Here is a 17,758-nt window from a genome sequence, read left to right on the forward strand (position 1 = left end):
CCCGCTGCGTGCGCCTCCGCGCCTCCGCGCCATGGCCGGCCTCAACTCCCTGGAGGCGGTGAAACGCAAGATCCAGGCCCTGCAGCAGCAGGCGGACGAGGCGGAGGACCGCGCGCAGGGCCTGCAGCGGGAGCTGGACGGCGAGCGCGAGCGGCGCGAGAAAGTGAGAGCCCGCGCCAGGGCCCCGGCGTCCCCCGGCCCCGCGCGCGCTCCTTTCTCCCCTTCTCCCCGCGCGCCGCCCGCTTCCCGCGCTCCCCGCTCCTCCCCCCTCCCCCACACTAGCCCGCCTTCGCGCCCTCCGGCCTGGCCGCTCCCGGATCGCGGACCCGCAGCCCCCCTCCGCTCCCCGGGGCGGGCTGCTGAGACCCCTTCCTCCGCGGTCGTTCTGCCCCGGCCTGGGACGGGGGAGGGGGCGCCGCATCCGGATCGGGCGTGGCTGGCCCGGCGAGTTATAGGGGGATGGGGCCGGGGAAGAAGCACGACCCCGGAGTGGGGAGGGAATGTGGAAGGGGGAGGCGCTGCCATCTGACTCCGGGCTGGGGGTCCCCGGCAGGAGGTGGGGTGGGGAAGGACAGACGACTGGTCCTGGGAGCGGGAAGTGAGAGTGGAAACATTGAGCTTCCATTGTCTCGGGTTGGACTCGCCGACACGGACTCGGGGTGGGGGGGTGGGCGTCGCACTTTCTCCCTTCTTACGCGGCTTCCCGGCTTCAGCTGAACTTTCCCAGCTGTTCCCAGGGGCGCGGCGGCGACGTGTCTGCTCCTGGCGGGGGGCGGAAGTTCAGCCCGGAGCCGCCGGCCTTTCCCTCCCCAGCTGGTCCCTGCGGGAAGGGCAGCGGAGCGGCGGCCGGGGGACCCCGCCTTCCCAAAGGATCCTAGGAATGTTAGCTCGGGGCCCTCGACCCGAGATGGTTTTGTGTGCCTTCGCTCCATGCTGCGGGGCCGGAGACAGATAAAGGGGCTGAACGAGGAGGCGTCCTCTCCGCCCTCACTGCGTCCTCTGACCGGCCCTCTGGTCAGGACAGATGATGGCAACTCCTGGGGCATGGGAGAGATCTGGATTCTAACGCCGTCAAGTACTTAACCCCTTCGAGCGGGTCTCCCCATCTGTAAAGCTGCGGTGACGGTACCGACCCCCTAGGAGAGCTGGGAGGGTCCTAGGAGTAAAACCTCCCTGCAGAGCATCCAGTGCATAGTAGGTGCTCAGCTCCTGGGCTGGTTTTCTCCCCTCCCTGTAACCTCAGACGAGCTCACAGTCTGGTGGAGGCGAGGGGTACAAACAAGGCTGGTTCGCCTACCCGAGGGGTTCAGTGTTCTGTTGTAGGAGCATCACAGGGAAGCAGCCGCTCCGTGGGGTAGGCCTCAAAATGGAAGTTGAGCTTTTGTTATTCTAGAATAAGGGTTTGCTGGGAAGAGAGACTTAGGTGTGCAAGAGTTGGAGAGGGCGGGGAGGAAGGCCAGGGCCCCTGAAAGCTGCAGTGTTGAGAGGAAGGGTGAGGACCCAGTGGTGGAAGCTATGCCTTGTGAGGTGTGTAGTCTGGAGGGGAGCCCCGCCCGGTTCCAGTGTTGGCCTTCGTGGAAGTGTTCAGCCCCCTGTGAGTTGCTCTGGCTGAAGAAGCCTCAGCAACCTGGTGTGAGCCTCACACAGTAGCTAGTTTGGCCTCTTTCACACACGGAACCGGCAGGACCCTCCCTCTGATCTCATCCCAAGTCATCTCGCTGGAGGACAATTGCTTGTGCTTAAAAATGGCCCTCAGCCCCAAGCCAAGACATAGGAGGAGGACGGTCCAGTTGGGAGGAAAGATGTTTTTGGAAAGTTGTGGACTTTTTAAAAAGTTCACTTTTCAAGGCTTGCTCCTCTGGGTCAGGATGGGGAAGTCTGAAGAAAAGGTCCTGGGCAAAGGAACTGAGCCCGGAGGAGGGGAGGCGGGGGACCTTTTTCAGTCTCTGGTGGAGAAAACCAAGAGCCGGCGTGTGGCAGACTTCTGGGTCTGCCTCCCCACAGCTGGTTTCGGTTAGATTTTTGTGTGATTAACCGACATCTTCCTGTCCCTTTGCCACATGTATCTAGCAAGGCTCTTTTACCTTATAAGGGAAATCCTTTGTAGAGTGTAGAAGCTTTGATTGCAGGAAGGGGTGGAGCCCGAAATGACTAGCAGTGACTAGCAGTTTTTCAGAAATACGTATATATGGATGAATGTATAACCTCCTGTGCATCAGCGTTCCTTCAGTTCCAAACGGTTGAAAATGTGGCAAAAGCGTGGTTATCAGGATCCAGAATTCCCCACATAAGGAAAGCCTTGCTTTTCTTTTTTTTAAAGACAATTTATGAGTCAGGCACCTTTGTTTGATCTTGAAAATCAATTCCTTGATTGCTGATGGGGATGGGGCGTCTTCTGGGGGAGGGTGATGGAATGTTCTGGAATTAGGGAGTGGTGTTGATTTTGAGGTTTTGCTAACGTCCTAAAAAAACTATTGGGGGCAAAAAAAAATCAATTTCTGCCCCGTTGCTGAAGGAGTTAAAGATTCATGTTATCATGAAGAATAAAAGGCACCCACTCATTGGAAGGGGTGGGTGAATTTCTTAAAATAGTTCATCGGTGGTTTTAACACAGTCTCCAGACTGGGGTGTTTCAGAGGAAGTTGCGATCAGAAACACCTGTGGGAGTTTTCTCTCCATCTGCTGCAAGGCTGAGAAAAGTTTCCTGATTCTCTGTGTTTTTCGGCATCTCTGGCCTCATTGTTTCGCTTCGTTTTTTGTTTGTGTGTTTGTCTGTTTGCTGTATAAAATCAGGGGGCCAGGGCAGGGTAGGCTGGGTGGCTCAGTGGGTTGAGCGGCCAACTTCAGCGCAGGTCATGATCTCACAGTTTGTGGGTTCGAGCCCCCGTGTCCAGCTCTGTGCTGACAGCTCAGAGCCTTAAGCCTGCTTAGGTTTCTGTGTCTCCCTCTCTCTGCCCCTTCCCTGTTTGCGCTGTCTCTTAAAAAAAAATAAACTGAAAAATTAATAAAATAAATAATATAAAACTAAATCTCGTACAAATTGATATAAAATATTTTTTTAAAAATTCAGAGGGGAGGCAGCGATTTCCTGCTAATTTTTATGGCCTTCCTCCATTCAGAGATTATTTGTCTTGATATGAAGAAGCCAGTGTAGCTTAACCCATCCTCCCTCAGTGGAGTCAAATTTTACCAGTTCTTCAGTATTTTTTGCTGAGGGTGGCTGGCCTTGAAGCCCCCACAGGACTCGGGTTCAGGAAGGGGGGGGCTGGGGTTCGTGAGGCCATTTCTCACCAGTTCTGTGACATTGAACAGAACTACTTCATCCAGCTGGACCTCTCCGTTTCCCCACTGTAAAATGCTGGAGGAGTTTTTTTTTTTAAGTTTATTTATTCTTGAGAGAGACAGTGAGAGAGAACAAGGAAAGCGCAGAGAGAGAGGGAGAGACAGAATCCCAAAGCTCTCACTGACATGGGGCTCGAACCCACAATCCGTGAGATCATGACCTGAGCATAGATCAAGAGTCAGACACTTAACTCGCTGAGCCACCCAGGTGCCCCTAAACCGCTGGAGGATTAAATGAGGTGAAATTATGGCTGTAAGTAAGAGCTGTCCTTTTATGGGACTTCCCACCTGCCAGGTAGAGTCAGTGCCACACCCTTCAGGTCTGGCCTTCATGGTGCGGGGACAGTGGGGGGCGGGGCAGTTCAGAGCCACCTGCCCAGTGCCATATGGCTACAAATTGCAGACAGGGATTCTGCCCTAGCACTTTCTGAGCCTGGCATTTCTACTTCTATGTATGCCACATATTCCCTTCGTTGTAGGTGAAAATACCTTGAAAAGCCAGTGTCCCTGTTCAGACTTCTCTTACATACCCGTAAGCAACTTTTCCTTCCTTCCTTCCTTAACATCTTTCTGTCCCATCGCCTCTGTCCCAGACTTTGTTCAGGGCGGTGTTTGGACGGTGCTGCCCTCCTCCCCACATTGTGTGGCCAACATTTAACTGAGGCTTCCGTATTCTTGCATTTACCTTGCCATGGAGGTGGTGGAGTGCACGTGGAAAGGGCAGAGAGGGAGAAAATCCCAAGCAGGCTTCCAAACCTCCAGTGGGGACCCCGACGTGGATCTCTAACTCACAAACCGTGAGATCATGACCTGAGCCAAACTCAGCCGCTGACCAGACTGAGCCACCTAGGTGTTCCCAAAGCTTTTTATATGACAGGGTGAGCCAGGGCGCTGGTGGCCTTACTCTCTAGGAATCCCAGAGAGACCAGCCCCATCTTGTCACCTCCTGTGGTATATACCCCTCTCTCTTGCGTGGTGACTTGACTGTACAGCCTGTCCTGGGATACACACCTTTGTCACTGAGCGGTGGATGTTCCTGAACGTTTTCAGGGAAGATTGTATAGAAAGTTCACGTGCTCCAGATGAGAGCTGGCTCCCTTATTGTCTGCGTCCCCGGGTGGGCTCGGTCGGGGGAGGCGTGTGAACGCAGGGGAGAGTGCCTTGTGCACTGGGGACTCCTGGTGCCGTCCGGCCTTTTTCCTTCTTAACCCGCTGCTCCTCTGACCTCCCCAGGCCGAAGGGGATGTGGCAGCTCTCAATCGACGCATCCAGCTTGTGGAGGAGGAGTTGGACAGGGCTCAGGAGCGACTGGCCACAGCCCTGCAGAAGCTGGAGGAGGCAGAGAAGGCGGCGGATGAGAGCGAGAGGTGAGGATGCTTCCAGCCTGGTGGCATCGGCATTTGCTTCTCAGAAGTGGGGACCATGCTGTGTGGCTGACCTCTCAGAGCAGGGGTGAGACGGACCACGGGGTGGGTGATGCGGCGCAGGTGTGGACATACGCGGAGGTACGCATGCACGGTGACGCCTCGTGAACAGCCACGCCGCGTAGGGGGAAGAAAATCCAATAGGCAGAGAAAATTTTAAAAATGGGTAGGTATAAGACTTGCAAGTATGACGGTCACTGGTGACCGATATGCAGAGTGCCGCTTCATGTGTCCTCTGAAAGCCACTGTGTATCTCACTGGTGTCCTCCAGATAGCAAATTCCGGGGGCGGGGATGGGAGATGAAAACTCGAAATGGGCCACATGCGTGGGTGCTTGTAAACCGTGCTGCCAGGCAGGCTTTAGGGCAGTGACAGCTTTACACCAGGGACACCTGCAGACCAGCGCCATGAGTGCATTTGCAATGGACAGTGCCTCACCTCTGCGGCAGGCCCTGTGCATTCAGGCCTTCGGCGGGATGCTCTGTCCTCCCGAGTGGGGACAGTTCTGCATGCCTTGGCTCAGGCTCTGGAGGACTGAGGGCAGATTGTATAATTCACAGAAGCAGCCGTCTCTGCATGGTGGTAAATGGGTTCCTTGTGCAGTGATGGTGTGGGCCGGGCCAGTGGTCATTGTGTATCTACCACACGATCTGGCCAGGGTTCGCATTTCGCCCTGCTGTAAACTCCCCCAGAAGATTAATTTCGGACTGTGCTGTTGTGGCCACAAACTGGAGATTAAACACTACTTGGGGAGTCTTGGAATTGACTCTGCCAGGTGCCCAAACGGGAAATGTGGGCACCCTTGCGGAGGCCAGCAAGGGTGGAAGGGTCCGGTCACAAGGTGCTCTGGGCTGTGCCTGTGGCCTGCGTTCACAGTCAGACCAGCCTGGCCAGATGTCTCCCTTCAGAACTTCACCAAACCCACTGATTTGTGTCGTGTCACCAGAGGCCTTTGGTGACCTTTGGCTAGTTTTGATAGAAAGAATTCTATACTTGGGAACTGGAAGGTCTAGATTCAGGTCCTTCAGTGGCCGTGTGGTACACGTCGAGCAAGTCACCGATCTTTCCAGAGCTGCAGAGTCTTTCCAAGTCTGTTTCTACAGATTCGAAGGGAGTTTTGACAGTGAGGAATGGTAATGACAGCCTGAATGGAAGTTTTTATTAAACAGCAAGATATATACGGTCCTCCACTCTGGGCAGGCATGACCCACTTAAGTACGTTGTCTTGGGTTGCCCCCTTTAGGGGTATCGGAGCTTCCCTAGTGCACTCCAACCAGTGCGGGCCAGCGTGAGCTCATTTCCTAGTACACCAGCCACGTTGTAGATGTCCAGCTATCCCTGGGACACTCTCCTTTCCAAATGGGACGAATCCACTTCAGATCGGGCTGTCCTCACCCCTCACCTTATTGGTACCGACCTCTTACTGGGTCTTCCCCCTGCAATCCATCCTCTGTCTGGTTTCCATCCACTTCTGTTTTCAAAACTCTCCTGGGGTTCCCTGTGTTCTCTTCTGGAAGGCCCCCCAGGACCCATACGCACCTCCTCCCCCCAGTGCAGCGTAACTCAGATTCCCACAGCCACGCTGGCCCAGACCTCTTATCACATTGTGGTAACCATTGGTGCATAAGCACATCTTGTTACTAGCCGGCAAGGGGCTGTGTAGGATGGGAGCTTGGACTCTGGAGCCAGATCAGCAGGGTTTGAATCCCAGCTCTGCCACTTCCTAGCGATGCAACCTTGAGCAGGTGACTTGGCCTCCCTGTGCCTGTTTCTTCCTCTGTAAAGTGGGGGGTGAGGTACCTGCCTCATGGAGCGGTTGTGAAGTTTAAGGCCAAGGTGAAGTGAGTAACACCTCTGCAATCTCCTATGTGGAGCACAGGTTCTTGGTAGGGGTCAGAGGCGCTTGGATGAGCAAGTATGTGTGGGGGGTAACAATGAGCTCTCTCCTTGCAGAGGAATGAAGGTGATAGAAAACCGGGCCATGAAAGATGAGGAGAAGATGGAGATTCAGGAGATGCAGCTCAAAGAGGCCAAGCACATTGCCGAGGAGGCCGACCGCAAGTATGAGGAGGTGAGTGGGGCTGGCGGATGGCAGCGCCAGGAGCTGGGAGGACATGGACCTACGGTAGGGACAGCCCTGGGGCCGCCGGAAGGAAGCTCTTGGTTGGGTCAGCTGTCCTTCTGCGTCCACATCTGTTCTTCCAGAGACAGCCACTCGGCTAGGAAATGACCTTTCGTGTTGCCAGAAAGTCCTGGGGAATTATGTGGCACTTGTCTGACTTGGTAGAGAGACCAACGGGTCAGATCATGTTTTGTCCCTTAGCCGGGCCCTTTGGCACAGTTGGGCTAATACTGAGAATCCTATGAGTCTTGAGACCGTTGCTCTCCTGCCGGCCCCCGTGGTCTGCTTCCCTGCCTGTCTGCCTCAATCCAGGGCCCCGAGTCTTCACAGATGGGTCTGGGGAAGGGCCGCTTGTGGCTGGCGGGGCCATCCTCTAGACGTGGTTGTTGGGGTCTCAGTGAGTCCTTTCTGTCCACAGGTGGCTCGCAAGTTGGTCATCCTGGAGGGCGAGCTGGAAAGGGCAGAGGAGCGTGCAGAGGTGTCTGAACTGTGAGTGGCAGAGCCGGACTGAGGGTTGGAGTGGGAGGGAGCTGGTTGCTCTGGGAACTGACTCCGACTTGGAAAGGCCAGTGGTCAAGCCAAGTGGAGGGTCATCTGGGACTCGGAGCTCAGCCCCTGCTTCTCGCCTCTGTGGCTGACGGAGTGTCTGTTCTTACTGTCCTGGGAAGTGCTTGCCTATGTGTTGACTCTTCCCACAAAGGTATTGGGAAATAGGAGTGGGATGGGCAGGAGCAGAGAAGCCCGGAAGTCCCATTTACCCAGGGAGGAGATCTCAGGAGGCTGTGCTTTCCTTAGCGAACACTCACCTCTGAAAGGCAGGCTTCCCTGTCCAGGTTTCACTGCCTTGTTCCTGATGTCATTGTTTGGCTGTGACACATTCCCGGGGGAGGAGAGGTGAGAGCGTTGACCGCAGTTGCTCAAGCTCTGGGGAAACAAAATGTCTCTCCCCTTGGCCTTGGGTGAGGCATCCAGCTCCACGGAGCATCCTGCCGCGCTGAGAGAGGGGAATCCAGTTTTGCAGATCTGTTCTTGAGCTTGCCTCTGGCGTGCCGGGTGCAGACGGATTGCTCTCTCCTCCCGCGCTCCATGTCCACCTTCCCGAGTCAGCCTCATCAATCACAGATTTCACAAGCCCCTGTTGCCTCACCTTTGGCCAGAGCCCAGGAGTGCTTTACCTTCCAATACTCCTTGGCCTGCTGTGCCCTTGCCAGGCACAACGGGGTTTTGATAAAGTGCACCGTGCTGCAGCTCAGAAAAAGCCATTAACGCCCCCCCCCTCCGCCCCGCATTCCTCCTGGGGGCCCTAGGCAGTGGGAATTCCTCCCTTTTGAAAACTTTGAGGGGAATTGCCTGCTATGAGGGTGGGTAGGACGCCAGATCCCTTTGTTTTCACGCAGAAAATGCGGCGACCTGGAAGAAGAACTCAAGAACGTCACTAACAATCTGAAATCACTTGAGGCTGCCTCTGAAAAGGTTGGTGGTTGGCCTGAGTCGCTGGTTGATTGGACTTTCTTTTCTCCCCCTGAGGAGCACGGGAGAGCATGGGATCAGGGATCTGACCCGTGTTGGCACGTGGTAGCTTTGCTGCCCGGCCATCAGGTTCTTCCTCCCATAAAAAGAGGCGTCCGGTGGCTGGACTTCTTTGGCTGGGGCTCGGCGCCATGTTTATTGCCACCTTCCACGAGGGCGGAGATGGAATATGAGATTGGGGCCTGGTCAGGCACTTCCTGGGGAGGGCTGAGCGTAATTGTAGAAATACAGAGCCTCGTGGCAGTTGGGTCCCCTGGATCCTCCCCAAATACAGTCTCTCTGACAGGTGGAGCAGCCGATAGGAGAGGTGCACTTGGGCTTTTCAGGTAGAAGTGGTCTGCAAGGCAGTGGTCACCAGAGAGAACACAGTAGGCACAGTGAACGCACTCCTCCGTGCTCTGCCCTGTGACTTCCCCAGCTTCAGCTCTTCCTCCCCCTCCCCCACTCCTGGTGCCCTCCAGTTGCATTGAACAACTAGGTTTGGGGTACCTCTGCTGTATAGCTGTAGCCCCACCTACTTCTTTTCCTATCACGTGGTTCATCACATTGGTCCTAATTACTCAATTAATGACATGCCTTCCTTGCTAGATTGTAGGTTTTAAGGACAGGGAGTGTATCTGTCTTGTTTAGAGCCGTGTCATTAGTACCAACATGGATACTAAGGTGTTTGACAGCAGATGTAGCTTATATGTGCCTGCCAGATGCTGTCCTGGGCCATGGGGAGAGCAACAGGTTACAGTGACGCTATGGCTTCTGCCCTGGAAGGGCTCAGAGTCTAGTTGAGTAGAAGAAACCAGCTCTGTAATAAGGTGCGTTGAGACTCCAATCTTGGAAAGTTGGGAAACGTATCACATGCAGGTGATGTTTCAAAGGGCTGTGAAGCATGATGATTGCCAGGAGCTCAGATTGCAGAGTCAGGATCCAGTCATGGTCGCTTCATAGCCATGTGACCCTAGACAGACTACTTAACCTCTCTGTGACTCCTTACTCATCTGTAAAATGGGATTGAGGAGGTCGGGCAGCAGAGTAAGCCGCTATAAAGGTTAGCGAGCGCTGGTCTGAGTTGAACCCTGAGAGACAAAAATATCTGACTTGGAGTAATGGGGAAAAGGACATTCCAGGCAGGGGCCTGAGGCCTAGGGCTGGGAGGCTGGAGAGTGTGCGGGATGTGGTCGGGAAGCGGCCGGCACTTGGGGAAAGTTGGTGGGGAGTGGGGTTGGGAACAAGTGAGGTGACCTGGGGAGGGCTCTACGTGGTATGCATTTACATCCATTCATGACCTCGTCCCAAGTTTTGTCCAGACCAGGCCTTCTGCTCAGTTCCACCCCAGGGGGCTCCCTACAGTTGCTCCTGAGTTTTGTGCCCGTTTCTTCTGCTTAGAAAGGTGCTGCCTCCCCTTTGCTTCCTAGGCATGTTTGTGGCGCTTCAAGCGCATGCTTTTCTCTGAGGAACAGAGAACCTACATTCTTTTATTGTTTTCTTTTTCCTTTTCTTTCCTTTCCTTTCCTTTTCTTTTCTGATCCTCCGTTTTGTAAAGTACCGTTTTGGTTTCTCCCACAGTATTCTGAAAAGGAGGATAAATATGAAGAAGAAATTAAACTTTTGTCCGACAAACTGAAAGAGGTGAGTGTGATCATAGCTGGCCAGATCAGGTTCCTCTTGTGGCTGGTCTTGAAGCAATCATCGTGACTCCTTTCCTTTCCTCTCCTCCAGGCTGAGACCCGTGCTGAGTTTGCAGAGAGAACGGTTGCAAAACTGGAAAAGACCATCGATGACCTGGAAGGTATGAAACTACCATCTAATGACATTCTTTCTGCCTCCCCCTGCGGGGCAATCTACTGGCAGGTGGGAGGGATGGGTGGAGGGGCTGAGTTGGGCTTTGTTCCCCTCGGGAAGGTGAGGGTCACGGTGATGGCACACCTAGAAGTCTGGAGCACAGGACCAGGACAAGTCACATTCAGACTTGGGTGCCCTTTCTCGAGAAGTAAAAAGAGCTCACGCTTAATCAGCTCCACATGTAACTACAGAGACCCAAATATGGCTGATTTTAAAAGTCTTCAGATTTTCTTTCAATTTGCTCATTCCTGAGAGATGCCTTGCATTTTTTAAATGCCTTACATTTTTACGGAAGCTCTCTCCCAGAGAGAGCTTATCACAGTATGAGAAAATGGAAATCCAGAGAATGGAGAGACTGAATAAAGACTCCAGTCTGCAAGTCTGGTGCCCACATACCCCAGAATTTCTTGAAGAGTTCCAACTTAAAAAAAAAAAATTCTGTCCTGTGTTCTTCATGAAATAACCGGGAAATTCCAGAATCTTGGGATTCAAACAACATCTCCTAAAAACCATCTGCCCCACCCAGAAAGGGTACAGAACTTCTTCCCCAGACCGTGTGTCCCAGTGTTTGGTTTGGGAGGTGAGGTTTCTATATAAGGGAGAGTCCCCCGTAACCTTTGCACTGGGTGACATCACTGAAAGTCAGAAATAACCTGAGGCAGGAGGTTGGGGTTAGAAGCTGTGTCCATTTCCAGTCCCCATTCTTTCAAAAGTTCATTCTGGCCAGTCCCTCTCGGGGCCCCACGCCACTTAGAAATCACTCCATTGATCTTTTGTTTTCTCATGTGTTTGGCAGAGGACACAACTTTCTTCTAGTTCATGCTTTGTTTTCTCACTTTTGTTTCCTTCCTGTCATTGTTCATCTGTGGCACTCCACTCCGACCCTCACGTTCTGTCCCCTGTACCTCTTCTTCCGAACTCTCTCCCTGGGGACCTCCGCCCTCTAGACGAGCTATACGCTCAGAAGCTCAAGTACAAAGCTATCAGCGAGGAACTGGACCATGCTCTCAACGACATGACCTCTCTCTAAGAGGGAGCTGGGGGGGGCCACCCTCTGTCCTAGCAATACTGAAGTCTGCCTTCTCACTGTGGTGCCTGCAGTCCCGTGGGCTTCTCGAAGCTCCAGTGTCCTGCCTCCTGGTTTGGTCTCAAAAGCCTTCCTCTGCTGTGTCTGTGACTGTGTGACTGAAATAAAGACAGGCACTCCTCGTGCCCAGGCCCTCTCATTTTCATGTTCTGCCCCTTGCCGCTTTTGAGCCGTAGCTGTGATGGCCTTGAGCATGGCTACAACAGAAAGTGGGTGGTTCCGATGAAGAGCTCGTTTCAAAAAGAAAGTTATGCCCACACGGTTCTTTTCCGAAGAAATGAAAACAAAAGCCAGTTTGGCATGAGCTCTCAAATATGTGCTAGCTGAACTACAGCTGCATGCCGATAGCAGTTTCTCCTTAAATAGAGATTGTTTTTGAATGGAGACCCATCTAGCCCCTTAAGCAGATGAACAGATCAGCAGAACGTGCAAAAAACGGGCAGGCTCCTGTCTAAAAAAGAGGCTACTCTTGAATGGGGTTTGATCTACGGATTCAAAAAGCGGCAATGGCCTTTTGTGGTCTCCTTATTCCGCCTTTTCACGTGTGTTCTCTGTGTTACACTCTCAGAATGGTGTCTGGGCTTCCCTAGGTCTTCACTGTTCATTGAACATCTATCCAGCCCCCTCAGCCTTGGGAGGAAGTTCCCCAGTGAACCTCACCTCTGTACCCTTCCCTTAGAAAACCACTGTACAAGGAGTTACAGAGCTTCCCCTTAGCAGGGAAAGGGAGAAGCTGCTGGAAAGCCAGGCAAAAGAGAGAGGATTCATTCCTGAGTTCTACACAAAATTGCCTGAGATGCTGACGTCTCCTCATACTTGATTTAACTAGAACCAGGAACCTTGCCTTGGTTTGGTGAGGAGTTACAGAGTTTGCCTGTGGGTATTAAGAGGTCACACAGTGACCACTAAGAGTCCAGATTTCAAATATTTTGTCCGCTTCTCCTCTGTACGCACCCCACACCCCCACCACTGCCTTAAATTAGCCCGGAAACACATGACATGCTGATGTCAGGCGTGTCTTCTAGACTGCCCCTTGGACCTGGGAGCGGCAGGAAAATCTCTTAGATCAATTTTTTGTCACTATAGCTTATCCCTCAGCCTGTAATTTCTTATTCAGGTGGGTTCTTGAGATTCATCCCTTCAAAATACATCTCCCTTAAAGGATCTACACCCTTCCACCCCCAGCCTCTCCCTGGTGTCCTATCATCCACCCTGAAATTTTGCATAAACCACTCCCCTCAGACACGGCCATGCTTACGCCCCTGGGAAGATTAGACTATGAAGGGGAGGGTGTTTTTTGTTTTCTCTCTCTGTATATTTGTTCCTGGGATTTTTCCCGACATAGGTAGCCTCCGCCCTTTGAAATAACTGCAGCCCTGCTTATCCAGTCATTCAACTTAACTAAGCACCTAGGTGGAACCTCATTTACAGAGATTAGGGCTACAGGAAACCACGACTACCTGTTATTTTAGCTCAGATCTACCACAAAATAGATGTCGGGGAATCTGAGTGGTGAAGCGAGCTGAGGCCAGGATCCGTAGTGGGGAGACCTGGGTCTGAATCCCGGCCCTGCCATTTCTGCCGCGGGGCCTTGGACGAGCCGCTTCGCCTTTGTGCATAAACGAAAGTGATGTCTTGGTTGGTGGGGATTAGGTGAGACAGTGGAGAAACGGGTTCACGCGGAGCTGGCACGTCCGTCCAGATCAGTCAGGCCCAGGTCACCGTTCCTTTCTGACAGAATCCGCCCACATCATGGCAGCTTGAGGTTCCGAGTGCCTCTTCAGATGAAAGGCTCGGCAGCTGTGGTTGAAAGACCGCCACCTTTGCAGCCTTTTTTTTTTCCTTTCTGAAAATTTCCAAGCTGATCCTATCACGGTTTATGAGGCACTTTGCTTTCCTCCAGTATTTTAACGACTCCTGGCCTAGTCCCCTTACTGGCCATCACTCATTGCAAACCGGTTCTGTCCTGAGCTCTGCACGCATGGCTCTAAATGGCGTCTCATTCTTTTAGTTTTTAAATTTTTTATTCTACCAGCACAGTCATTTAATAATTCACCTATAATCAGACTTAGATTTTGGTCATGCTCCATTTTTCTGGGGTTTAACTATATCGCTATGGACACACCGACACAAAAACACAGTTATGCCTGGAATTTATATGGTCGTTCCCAGAAGCTGGAAAGGAAAAAAAATGGGTTTCAGGATTACAGTTTCTTGCCAAAGGCTACCAAACTGGCACGAGGGGGGAAATGTCCTGTTTCCTATATCTAGGACTAACGTCTTACGTCAGTGTAGCTCTTCAGAAGTTCTGAAGCGTTTCTCATTTATTACCTCCTTAATGAGAATCCCCACACCACACATTGCTATTGTTATCCTTGACAGATGGGGAAACTGAGACTTAGCGAGGTTAAATGGCTTATTTCAGTGGGACAGCTGGGACTTAACTTCAGGTGTTCTAGGGGTGCCTGGGTGGCTCAGTCGGTTAAGTGTCCGACCTTGGCTCAGGGCATGATATCACAGTTCGTGGGTTCGAGCCCTGCATTGGGCTGTGTGCTGACATGACAGCTCGGAGCCTGGAGCCTGCTTCAGATTCTGTATCTCCCTCTCTCTTTCTATCCCTCCCCCACCCATGCTCGCTCTCCCTCTCTCTCAAAAATAAACAAACATTTAAAAAAATGTTTTTAAATAAATCCAGGTGTCCTAACTCTAGATTGCCAGATTTAACATATTAAAACACAGGACACCCAGTTAAATTTGAATTTCGGATAGGCAGCGAATAATTTTTTGGCCTAGGTATAGTCCACACAACGTTTGGGACATATCTGTACTAAAACATTATTTGTTGTTTACCTGAAATTCAAATTTAGTTGAAGATGCTGTAGTTTATGTTAAAACCCAATCTGACGCCCATATTTGATACTTGAAGCCTGTTATTCCACGGTGTTCTGCTATAATTAAATGTGAAGTACTTTTTTCTGCTAGGACTTTCGCGCTGGCAGTTTGGAGTTTTAGAAACTTTGTTTTTCCTTAACAGAATTTTAGATGCTTATTAATTTATTCCCCCCCCCCCTTAATCCTCACCAGAAAAACTTGCCCAGGCCAAAGAAGAGAATGTGGGCTTACATCAGACACTGGATCAGACACTAAACGAACTTAACTGTATATAACCAAAGCAGAAGAGTCTTGTTCCAACAGAAACTCCAGAGCTCCATGTCTTTCTCTTCTCTCGTAAGAAGTTCCTTTTGCTATTGAATCTTCGCTTTGCTGGAAATGTCAAGCAAATTATGAATATGTGACCAAATATTTTGTATCAGAGAAGCTTTGAGCACCAGTTAAATCTAATTCCTTCCTTTTTTTCAAATGGCACCAGCTTTTTCAGCTCTATTTTTATCTTTAAGTTGCATTTATTCATAAGGTAGGCAGGGTATTTCATACTGAGCATACTCTCATAGAGGCTGAGGGCGTTTGGTTCCTGGGAGAATAGACAACCCTACACGTTCAAAACCAGACTCCTTTGTCTAGTCATCGGTCAGCTTAAAAGGCCGCAGAATACATAACCTTCTGGAACACTGCTGGTCACACAACAGGTAGCCAGGGACCATCACATTACAGTGGGTAGGGATTTTCCATCCAGGGAGGAGGGGGAAGACGGCTTGCTTTGTGGGAAGTCATAAACCATAGACAGATTAACCTAATCATCCTGGCTCTTTCCCACACTCCACTGTGCAGAACAAACATCCTCGGAGCAGCCGGCATGAGAATGCTTGGGAAATAATCGTTAACAATCACCCAAATATTTTCTGGATAGATCTTTGGTGTTAATGTTCCTCTATATGTTTCTTTCATTCGGAAGTTCTCTGAGGAGCAGATGTCTTATTCCAGGAATGACCCATGCTTGTCTGCTCTGATCTGAAACCATCTTCGCAGAAATGAATGTGGTAGAATTCAGTCTTATTCAGAGAAGTCTGATCGAAAAGACTGCAAGCCCTCAATACTCGAGCAGTGCTAACAACTAGTGGGCAGAAGGGGCCTCTCTGACAGCAAAGTAGAGATAAAGTCATGGGCCTAGCTTCCTCTCCTGTGTACTTCAGGGAATAGCATACTGAAGACTTACTTACGTAGGACTTCACTTCCTTCTTCAGGACCAAGTTAATGAAAGACCAAGAAACTCCTGATTAAACTGGATATGGAGCATTTTGTAGGCACAGCTGCATTTTGGCTTTGTTGTATTTCTGCTTCCTTGGGTAACATCTCAGAGCTGAAACATTCCACATTCCCCAGCAGTGTGGGGGCCGAGTCAAGTTTACAATTCTGACAAAAATCACCCTGCTTCTAGCTTATCCAGATCCTCTGCCCCTCACTCCTATTTATTAAGCATCACACTACCCAGAAGGTACACTAGCAAATTGTGCAATTGAATAAAACCCACACTTTTCATTTAGATTCTTGCAACTGTATCATATGTAATAGTTTCACTTTTTCTACATTTTGGTCAAATAAATTTTTACATAAACTATAATTTGTGTGAACTTTAGAATGTGTGTGTGGCGGGGGGCATATAAGGTATTCTGGTTCAGTGACTCTTAGCAGGATGTAAGGAAAACTGTGCCAAGACGATGCACAAGTGTTATTTGCTTTATACCGTGACTTCATGAGATGAGGATTATTATCTCTATATTCAGGTGAGAGCAGTGGCCTCAGCAACTCAAAAGGTTCTGCCCTTTGTTATAAACCCAGGGCTGTCTGAGCCAGGCTGTGAAGAAGAACTAGATTTTAATAGGTGAGACAGGAGCAGGGGAAATGGTCCCTGCCTGTGTAGATCAAGGAAGGAAGGAGGAAAGCTGAAAGGTAACCTGGTCCATACTGATGAGAGCCTGAACTTAATTTGGTCAGGAGTGGAGAGCCGCTGAAGACTAATCAACAAAGAAACACATTAGGGAAATCCACTCAGTCATTTTCAGGAAGGACTAGAATGGGGGGTAGACTAGAGGCGGTAAGGCCGGTTAGGAAGAGGTTTCGGTTAACCCCAGGCAGTGCTTGCCATGGGATGGAAAGGAAGTGATCAGGAGGAAGAAGTCTTAGGACAGCCGACTGGCTGGCAGGTAACTTGGAGAAAGTGTCCATGGGGGGACTGCAGTTTCACTACCAGAATTGCTTTGATGGCTGCTTCAAGATTTGACGGGATAGGGAATCAAAGAGAGAACTGAAAGCCAAACGTGTGCAATATTTTTATCGCCAAGTGCAATTAAAAAGCATTCCGTTCCTATTAATTCAACATTTGGCGGATGCTGTGAGCTTGTTTCAATAGTAGGCACAGGGAAGGTCCGTGAATAAAGTATCCTTCCCTTCTCTAGGTGCCCTGCCATCTCTAGATTGGTGGTCCTTCTCTCTTGCCCACCCCCTTGGGCTGCAGTCTACTCTCCAGATACTGTTGTAGTCAATCTGCAGCCTCGCACTTAACAGAAGTGTTCAGTTTTTGTTAAACTGGTCTCAGGTCTCGGGGAGTGTGGAACCCAGGGTGAGGTTAAGGCCAGGTGGTGATGACTTGATCCCGACAGACCACCAAGGGGTAGTGGGTAAGTGTCTTAGGAGGAGCGCGCTGCAGAGCGAAATCTGGGTTAGAGACCAGTGCAGAGCAGAGCAAGATGCAACAACTACTAGGACCCAGAAGTGAGGGGGTAAAAGAGAAGTGTCTGACATGACTTCCGTTGCCCTCAGAAGGTAATTCAGGCCATGCCAGTCTGAGTAGAAGCTGACACGTTTGGCTGTGGACCTATCAAAGTACCCCCGCCACATCCAGAAAGCAGCTCGACACAGAAGGATGGCGGGACTGTGCGGATTTCCTCCAAGAATCGCCTGTGTGCAGATTTTAGCGGCCACAGTCTCGAAGGAGGGCACCCAGAGTGCGAACAGACCTACAACCACGAGGAACTCCTAAGGGGGTGTGGAAACCCCCAGGACCGTGACAGGATCTGAGCAGCAGCATGCGGAGAAGGGAGGCGGCGGCGGCCTAAGAAACCAGCCGGCAGAACGGGATGAGCCTCAGGAAGGTGGTCGGTAGCGGCCCAACGGCACAGAGGCCAAAGCCAACGTGGCCGGCGGCTCTGCTAGAAGCTCTCCCCACCCTAGCCAGATCAGCGGGGCGGCCCCGCGAAGGGCGGCCAGGGCAGGCGCGGGCAGACACCTTATGCGAGTCTAGACGCTTTCCCAACGCCCACCCCCGACCAGCAGGACACCACCGAGATTTCAGGCTCCGAGGCCGCTGTGTCCCAGCTCAAACCAACTTCCCACTCTGGAGTCTGGGGCGAGGGGTCACTTAAGCTCTGGCCTCAGTTTGCTCACCACAAAGAGACAGAAGACATACTACTGACCCCAGTAGGGGGATTAAGGACTTCCGGTGTAGTTTTCCTAAGTGCT

General features: G+C 51.4%; 1 protein-coding gene across 4 annotated transcripts in view; it reads left to right on the plus strand.

Moving 5' to 3' along the window:
* Positions 1-15,860, plus strand: part of TPM4 (tropomyosin 4) — a 21,927-nt gene extending 6,067 nt beyond the window's left edge. Inside the window, exons 1-8 of one of the 4 annotated variants that reach the window (XM_029916962.1) lie at positions 7-163; positions 4,576-4,709; positions 6,720-6,837; positions 7,307-7,377; positions 8,286-8,361; positions 9,979-10,041; positions 10,132-10,201; positions 14,426-15,860. In XM_029916962.1, the coding sequence (XP_029772822.1) occupies positions 32-163; positions 4,576-4,709; positions 6,720-6,837; positions 7,307-7,377; positions 8,286-8,361; positions 9,979-10,041; positions 10,132-10,201; positions 14,426-14,508 (747 nt within the window). In that variant the 5' untranslated portion in view covers positions 7-31 and the 3' untranslated portion in view covers positions 14,509-15,860. Of the gene's footprint in view, positions 1-6; positions 164-4,575; positions 4,710-6,719; positions 6,838-7,306; positions 7,378-8,285; positions 8,362-9,978; positions 10,042-10,131; positions 10,202-11,201; positions 11,481-14,425 lie in introns of those variants that run through there. The other 3 variants (XM_029916963.1, XM_029916960.1, XM_029916961.1) reach the window with 3 other exon arrangements.
* Positions 15,861-17,758: the final 1,898 nt, after the last annotated feature.

The sequence above is a fragment of the Suricata suricatta genome, chromosome 12 (genome assembly GCF_006229205.1).
Source record: "Suricata suricatta isolate VVHF042 chromosome 12, meerkat_22Aug2017_6uvM2_HiC, whole genome shotgun sequence".
In the NCBI taxonomy this organism is placed as follows: domain Eukaryota; kingdom Metazoa; phylum Chordata; class Mammalia; order Carnivora; family Herpestidae; genus Suricata; species Suricata suricatta.